At 47.3% G+C, this 9,056-nt stretch overlaps 1 protein-coding gene across 1 annotated transcript in view; it reads right to left on the bottom strand.

The window, feature by feature from the left end:
- Positions 1–8,198, bottom strand: part of TJP2 (tight junction protein 2) — a 65,618-nt gene extending 57,420 nt beyond the window's left edge. Inside the window, 2 exon segments of the mRNA XM_045288524.1 lie at positions 2,761–2,814; positions 8,118–8,198. Coding sequence (XP_045144459.1) covers positions 2,761–2,814; positions 8,118–8,189 — 126 coding nt within the window. The 5' untranslated portion in view covers positions 8,190–8,198.
- Between the last annotated feature and the right edge of the window lie 858 nt (positions 8,199–9,056).

The following is a 9,056-nucleotide window of genomic DNA, read 5'->3' as shown; positions in this document are numbered from 1 at the left end:
TTTTCATGTCCTCTATGCTCTAACTACGAAAATATTTGATTTACAAATAAGGAATCCTACTTCGCGGAATTTCATTTATCACGGTAGGGTCTAGAACCAATTAACCGTGATAAACGAGGGTTCACTGTAAAGCCAGAAAGTGACAGCTCTGCCACCAAACAGCCTCCCCGAGGAAGACTTCCGTACCAGAGCGAACAGCTCTGATCCAGATCAAAACCCAAGTCAAACCAGTTGCCAGGGAGTTGGTGCCCACTCCTGGAGGTCCCACATGTGCCCTATGATCAATAGACCTGTCTGTGCTCCCTGGCTTTTCCATGGTCAAGTTTTCAGAAGTAGGTGCCTCCAGGTGGCCTCGAACTTCCAGGTCACCTGTTTTGCCCCCATCAACCTTTCTTTCAGGTTAATGGTGAGTGAGGGTGGTGGCTGCTTTCCCCACCCGGGGACCCCCACCCCCCATCTGATGAAGCCGGGCCACACACAAATCACTGATGACTCTTGGCGGCTACTCTCGCTTATTGCAGATGGGCTAACGCCTCCTGAGCTGACTGTAAACGTTACTGTCGAAACGAAAGGGGAGAGAATAACATTAAAGGTGCCCTATGGTTGCGTACTAAGCTGCTACCTGGAAGGTCATCAGTTCAAACCCACCCAGCAGCTCAGTTCCGTGAGAGCAAAGCCCTGGCCACCTGCTCCCGTGGAGATGACTGCTTAGGAAAACCCATGAGACGGTCCTGTAACATCACAGATGGCCACGGTGGGTCACGTGCCCTGCCGGCACACAGCAGCATTTGTTAAGTGTGTGTGAGGGATGTCAAAAGGGTTTGCAGGAGGGTTCGAGTTCACACGTGCGCTCTCTCGCTCTCTCTCGGTCAGTCCCTCGCTCACTCACCTGCTGCTGTTGAATCGATGCTGACTCATGGCGACTCTTTAGGACAGGGCAGAACTGCCTAATTTTCCAAGACTGCAACTCCTTACGGGAGTAGAGAACCACGTCTTTCTCCCCTTACACGCACAGGTTTGTTCAAACCAACAGTGTTAACACTGGTCCCTGTGATCAGGGGGTGGCTGCAGACAAGTTCCCTCAGTAACACACTTGTCTCGGTCTCATTACTCTCGGCCATCGATGCCAGCTCACAGGGACCATATAGGACAGGATGGCACTGTCCCAGTGGGATTCCGAGACTGTAACTCTTTATAGGAGAAGACAGCCCCGTCTTTCTCCAACCAGTCTCACTAGGGTGCTTGCAAACAAAAGGTCCAATCAAATGAGCGGCTCCACGTGATCTGCTAGGTCAGTTCAATTCAAGCCAGAGAGGTTGAGGTAGTTAGTTGATTGTGCCAACCTGGCCGATAAACACGTGTGGGGTTAATTGAAAGGCAGAGGGATAAAAGATTCCGTGAGCCTCGACTTTCTAGTTCTTGGGTCTCTTGCTTTCTGATGGTCGGGCCAGGGTGCAGCTGTCTTAGCCAGTTCCCTGCTTCAGCTGGCAAAGCTCACTTCCTGCAAAACATCCCCGAGGAGAAGCCACATGGACCTACCCTGATGCAGCCCTGGGTGCTGGAGCAGCCATGTGGAGACCCCTGCCAACACTGAGATGCCTACACGTTCACTGACTCGGCTTTCCTCCTACAGTCGGCGTCATAGTGTGTGTTTTGTGAGATGGAGGAGGACTTTGTGGATTGATGCCGGACATATGGGTTAATGTCGAACTTGTGGGCTTGGGCAGCACTGGGTTGGGATGTTTTCTTGATGTGCACTTACCCTTCATCTAAAACTCTCTCTTATACATGAGATTCTGTGGATTTGTTTCTTTAAAGTACCCAGACTAAGACAGAGGTCAACTCAGAAAGTGATGGTGACTATTTTTTGAGATTCCAAAGGAGGAATCTTGATACAGTTTCTTACATATAGTAGTTCATTACTTAAAATGGTCCTTCCAGTGGTAATAGTCTCCCATTTTGTGAAGTCCTGTAAATGTTATGGGAACTACACACACACAAGCAAGCTCACTGCCAGAGTTGATTCCAACTCACAGTGGCCCAACAGGGCAGGGTAAAGCATCCGCTGGGGGGTTTCCGAGATTGTAACCCTGCCGGAGTAGAAGGTGATTTTGAACTGCTGGCCTTGCAGTTATCAGTCGTACACAACCACGATGCCACCAGGAGCCTCTTTATGGAAACAGACAGCCCCTAGTTCTCCCTCAGAAAAATTGGTGGGTTTGAACCCACCACCAACCTTGTGGTTAGCACCCACAGCACCATTTCTATGGCAGTAATACTTTTGGACTCACCTTTATATTACGTGCCTAACTCCACATACTGGGTACGAATCACCTAATTTTATCAAAAGAGATAATACTCCATTCGATGGCCCCCAAAAACAACCACAAAAGTTCCTACGTTATTCAGTCCTCAACCAAAAACACAACAGCATGGGATAGCTCTCAAATAGTTCTCAACCTTATTCTCAATCCCCACACTTCAAGGGGAAATACCGCACGGGCAAATCAAGAACCCAAATGCAGTCTACAGCACATGGGCAGCACCCAAAACCTAACTCCCTGACCTGGAGTAGATGTCCACCCATAACGACCCTACAGGACAGGGTAGAACTGCCCCTGTGAGTTTGAGACAGTAGCTCTTTATGGGAGTAAAAAGCCCCGTCTTTCTCCCGAGGTTTCGAACTGTTGGCCTGAGGATTAGCAGCCCAACACATGACGCACTACACCACCAGAGCTCTGTGTGCAACCCAGCACTCACCTTTTGTAAGGTCACCGTGTACTGTTCCCAGATCAGCTCGTCCATGCCGTGGGCCTGTTGGAAAACAATCAGAGACGGTGTGTTGAGAACCACAGGCACCCCAAGATCAGAACTACACCTGTCATCTCAAACAGGTCTCCGTGTAAAGTCAATTCACTTTCCAAAAAAGCCCCGAGGACTTGTTAGGCGCCCATGGCAAGCTCCCTGTTTTCCAATTCTCCATACTGACGAAATGGCAGTCTTTGCGATCCTGGGAAAGGCATGAAATACACACGAAGAGACATCACCTGGAAATAATTAAATAGTAAGTGTGGAACTCTCATGATCACCATCCTAAAAACATGTCCCTTGTAAAACCCTTGGTTTAAAAAAAATCTGCATAATTGTCAGTGCCTAATTTTTCTTTTTAAGTTTCTCCCCCACCTTCATCTTAAAGGTGATCGTCATTCTAAGCAAATTTCCTGCATTTTTCTATCTACAGGGCTCCTTGGCCATATCAGACAGTGGCTCCCTAAGCCGGGAATCCTGGAGATTCCTTCAATGCTTCTCCATCATTCCGACTGGATGTCAACGCCGAGTGTGCGCCCATAACTAGACTATTAAGGCTTCCGTTTCTGATCACGCTATGTGTCTAGAGAAACTCTAAAAATAGTGGGTATCGTTTAAAAAATCATAGTCATTCTTTAAATGCAGGCCACCTCTGACTGGAAATCCTTAAAGGTTAGACCTACTCAGAAAGCACCACCCCAGAGAGCTGGGCCATCAGCAGAGCTGGCATTTCAGCAGGAGACTGGGAGAGGAACAACAGTAATTATCCACAGTGGCTGCCAGCTCCGACCAGAGGGGGTCCATGGGGGAAATCTGCCTCACAGATGGAGATGGCTAATCCCATCTTGCTCCAACAGATCAGAAATTTAAAAAAGATTAAAAGGCTCTTGTTTAAAAACCTGCTTCCCTAATGGTTCCTTGGGGTGAACTTCGGGGTCATGGTTTCATGGGACATCTCGGTTTGTTGGCCTGATAAGATGTTGGGTATTTATGTTCTGCCTCCTAGTTTGAAAAGAAGTGGGGGAACCCAACCTCGCTGCCTTCAAGCCAATTATAACTCATAGTGACCCTACAGGGCGGAGTTTAGCACTGACTCGGTCAGTATCGGAGACCTACCTTGTTTATGGGAGCAGAAAGCCTTTCTCCTACACGTGACCTTAGCCAAAAGGCCGAGAATCGATTAAGCCTCACCTTTCTCTGCAGAGCACCAGGTGGTTTAGAACTGCTGACCTTAGCCAAAAGGCGGAGAATCGATTAAGCCTCACCTTTCTCCTGCAGAGCACCAGGTGGTTTAGAACTGCTGACCTTACAGTTAGCAGCCCAACGTGTAACCCACTGCGCCACCAGATGAACCAGGCCTAAGGCCAAGCCCAGTGTATAAAGGGGCTTCCAAAATTTTGGAAAATTCCCCATACTCCCTGCCACCGAGTCGATTCCTACTCAAAATCTGTGTCCTAGGATTCCTTACAGGACACAGAACTGCCCCTGAAGGTTTCTGAGACTGTAACTTTCTCGGAGTAGAAAGCCCCATCTTTCCCCCACGAAGGAGCGGGTGAGTTTGAACTGCTGGCCTGTGGTTAGCAGTCCATCACATAATCACCATGCCACCAGGGCTCCTACCCCCATTTTTATTTCAATCAGACCGTGCTGTTAGTTTGCGCCTATAAACTTCACCAACTCTCTATGAAACTGATCAGGTGGTAAGGGTTAAAGGTTTGTGACAGATACCAATCACTTTAAAATTATACTAAAGACTGTGCTCCATTAAACACAAAGCACATATTTAATTATCAACATAAACATAAAAACAATTGTTTAAAATGTCAATAAACTTAATCTTAGATGTGGGAAAATTACAGTAAAAGTCAACTAGCTCCTTTGAGCATAAAACACTCGTCTTAATTATGTGTGTTTCGCTGATAAGACTGTGTGACCTGTTTTGGCCTGCTGTCTCAGACAAAACCATTCGATCATTAATTCGCTCACTCGAGGAATATTTATTGAGCACACACTATATGTCCAGCATATGGTTTGACACACACTGGTTCTGTGAGTGAACCAAACAGTCAGAGCCCTTATGGAGTTTACCAACCACAGATGTGCCCCCAAAAAGCAGAGAACGGAGCATCTGCCTCATTCAGGTACTTTCTTTTCAGAAATTCACAGTGCCCTGAATAATCACCCTTTTCCTCTGACATCAACCCTGGACACATCTCTGGGGACAGGCTGGCAACACGTACTAGCTTAGCTGAGCGCTCAGTCCAGGTCTTTCAAACTAGGCCACTGGGCTCTGGCCCCACCTGGCCCCACCTGGCCCGCACCCAGCCGTGAGCCATCAAGACAGCATCAATACTGGCAGATCAGAGAATTGCTATTAATATTCGAACTCTGTCTATCTGAATGCCAATCCAAATACATGCTTCACATTTGGGAAGCTTTAGGATCGGGACTATAGGCAAACACGCTGTAATCAGACATACACATCCCACAACGTCGTAGTTCGTCTCCCGAGTGCAGGCCCTAGAGAAAGAAATGAAGTGGGTGTGTGAGGAGACACATCTCAGAGTAGTCAGAGCAACGATGTTCTCAACAGCCCAAGTCTGGACACAACCCCAGCAGCTGTCAAAAGCAGAGTGGACGAGCCGTGTGGTGGTTGATAGGTGACCACAATGCACTGTCACACTACAACGAAAAGACACAAACTACAAACACATCTCAAACGGAATGCTGAGTCATGAACATCCTAAAAGAATCGGCATGATATATCATATTTTGTATGGTTCAAAAGCAAACAAAACTAATCACTTGGTTAAAGGCACATGTGCGCGGATGTTAAAGAGTTCAAGGAAATATTCCACTGTCTTTTCATTCCATTTTCCATGAATCTTTTGGAACCCCCTCATGTAGGATAAATCTATACACACAAATAAGGAAATCAGAAACATAAATTCGGGGGTGGTAGTGGCCTGGGGAGGAAGCAGAGGGTAAGAGCCAGGAAGGGACACAAAGGGTTTTGTGCTGGTTCTTGGTGAAGGTCTACCAGGGTGCTTAAAGGGGTCCTGGGTATTTGTTTATTATTATGCTTCATGATTAAGATATGCAATTCCTTGGTATGTACCCAACATTTCATAGTTCTAAAAACGTAGGAAGCTCCAGTTTATTCCTAAGTGTGAAAAATCAGAAGCAACCAAAACACCCTTCAATAGGAGACAAGATATTTAACAAATTGTGAGACATCCACACAATGGAACATTGTTGAGCGATAAAAAGAAATGAGCTATCCAGCCAGGAAAAGATAGGGAAGACCGTTAAATATACAAGCAAAGTGGGGAACGCCAATCGAAACAAAGAAAAGAAAAACAAAGCTACCATGTGTCTGCTTCTAACATCCAAAGGAAGGTCTCGGTGGATGACATTCTGGAAAAGACAACACTCTAGAGCCGGTGAAACGGACTGGTGGTTGCCGCGTGAACCGGAGAAGGCGGGGAGAGATGAACAGGTGGAGCACAGGGCGTGTTTGGGGCAGAGTACCTGTTCACCCAGAGGATGCACATGCATTTGTCAAAACCATCGACCTATAACTGCAAAGAGTGAGCCCTTAGGCAAATTATAAACGGGAGTTAATATTTGTGGATCAACTTGGTTCATCAGTTGTAACATGCATCACCCAGGAATGCAGGATCTCAAAATAGGAGATACTGTTTGCAGGGTGGGGAGAGTAAGTAGGAACTGGGCACTTTATGCAAAAATTGTCTACCAACCTAAACAAACTGAAAAACAATGGGGCTTTATATTCCCTTGGCAGGGCTACAGGTCTTAGAAACGATAAAGGGTTGCTATGAATCAGCATCAATTGGATGGCAGTTGGGGAAAAAAAATTTTTTAAGGAGGGCAGTTAATGGTAGGTGAGGAAGTGAATAAGGGGTACTTGGTTCCTAGATGAAGGGTCTAATACCCAATATTGTTTAATGAAATGCAGATTTGTGCAGCAAAAAAGAGGAGAAGAATGTGTGCATTTCGACTGGAGAGGTAGGCTAGGCAGGTGGTCAGACCAGGAGTTGACAGGTACATACATAGAAAGCAGGAAGTGGAGGTGCAGGTTCGATCTGAGGGAACAGAAGTCTCCAAGACACCTTACCTTTTCCACCTAAGGTTCCCCATTCCATCCACCCTGCTCCAGTCCCTAACAACATGCCTTTAATCACGTCTTATCACTTCCTCATCACTTTCACGGTTCAGGTAAGTAGTGCTAATGGCAACCGCACACTATGATAACGAGCCATGCCTCGGTGACACAGGAAGTCGAAGGGGAGCCAGATTTCTGCCATCAATTAAAAACCTCTGTGTTCACAGTAAGGTATTTGTGCCGCAAGAGAAGAGAAAGGGACCGAGCAATAGTGATTCCATCAACTGTGTTAAACACACACACACACACACACACACACACACACACACACACACACACACACACCACCTCTCCCTTTCACAATGTTTCTTTCCATTGGAGAGCCTGATGGGACAACATCAGCCACAACAAAACATCCACAATGAAAAGGGAAAAAAACAACAACTCGTAATCTGGAAGCTTGTTATCAAATCAACCTGACGGGAGACACCCTAAGTAGCCGGTGCCCGAAATCTCCCCCAGCAGCAACTTTCAGGCCCCTTGGTCCACAAGCGTCCGCTCCCCCAGGGAGGGTGGCCAGGTTATACCGCAGCGTAGAGCTTTTCATTAACCACCGGCCACAAGGCACCTGCTCGATGAGAACCCCAAGCTACCCAAGTTGACATACACAGCGTGACAGACCTGCCGCAAAGGAAGAGACGTGAAAACGTCCTCCTGTCGTTCACGAGCCCGGAGAGCAGAACAAGTGCACAGCTTTCTGAAGAGGAAAGCAAAAAGTTCGCCATCCCCCCCACCAACCCTACCCCACCCCCCAAAACCAAGAGATTCCCCAAACACACCAGCATCCTCTGGGAGACAGGATTTAAAACCTAAGACCAGGAAGCAAAAACTGAGCAAACTTGAGTTTGCAGAGTCCCTGGGTCCTGAACAGCAGCCCCCGCTGGGACTCACAAATCCCACAGGAGGGAGCTGATCTGTTACATGCCAGTCTGCTAAAAATCAGAACGGTATTTGTTAAATTTAAAAAAATACCCACACCATAGACGACCATCTGCATTGCGCAGCTCAAAGAAGTCCAAGGAGGAGAAAGGAGTCGCTGTGAGAGCTATTTCTCCCCGCCCGCCCCTTCCCACAAAGAAAGGCTTGGGAAAGAAAAGCAGACAGAGCTTGGCAGGGGACTCACACGGCTTTTCAAAATGCCCAACTTTCTAAGAGCCTGGGTCCACAGCCTGTGGAGCACTTTCGAAGTCTTCATGGCCTCTCGGGAGTCATCAGCCAGCTCACTGTCCACCTCCCAGGCTTCTCACCCATTTCTAGCAGCCCACGTGGTTACGTAAGGCGGATACAATAGTGGCCCACATTCCCAGCAACTCCTGTTGTCATCTCGCACTGTGATACATCCATACAGCGGCGGGGACAGGAGCCAAACACTTTGAAAAGCCCTACTTGTGCATAAAAAGGCAGGGAGCCAGGGCTGGTACCACTCCAATGGCTCGCTCCCTCCCCTCCCTGCCCCTCACCACGAAGGAGAAGAGGAGTCCCTATTTCTTGTAGTGGTGTGGAATGTGTCAACACCTAGGTAGCAAGGATGCTACTGCCTGGGATATGTCCGAGCAATGCTGTGGAAAGGGGTACCTCAAAAAGCACTTGTTTCTCTAGAACCTTACATACACACACACACACACACACACACACACACACACTGACTAAATCATCTAGAAACAGTCTGGTGGTGATTCGGGTAAAGTGGACTGCTAACGTTATAAAGAGATGTGAAGAAAACCAGGTTTCCCATCCTTGATAACTGGGGGTCTCTCTGTACAGGAGCTGAAGATAAGCCAGCTGGCCCACTATAAATTGGCTTTGACTCGATGGCAGTGAGTTTGGTTTGACACCGAGCACCAGGGCCAAACTTTGGTGGTGGTTAGTCTAGAAGGTTCTAAAGCACGGTGGCCCACCTGGCTTGGTCCCGCACCATCGGCATGAGCAGTTTCGGATTAGACAATATTACGTTGTGATTCACAGGATTTTCTCTTTTTACATATAATCTATTGATTGCACTGTTGATAATGAACTTAAAATATACACCAATTCAAGTTTTTTATCTGTGAAAAAAAACCAT

This window comes from Echinops telfairi, unplaced genomic scaffold, assembly GCF_000313985.2.
Source record: "Echinops telfairi isolate 266 unplaced genomic scaffold, ASM31398v2 ScPeMD7_22;HRSCAF=79, whole genome shotgun sequence".
In the NCBI taxonomy this organism is placed as follows: Eukaryota; Metazoa; Chordata; class Mammalia; order Afrosoricida; family Tenrecidae; genus Echinops; species Echinops telfairi.
The sequence above is the reverse complement of the archived record's forward strand: the minus strand, read 5'-3'. Positions and strand labels throughout refer to the sequence as shown.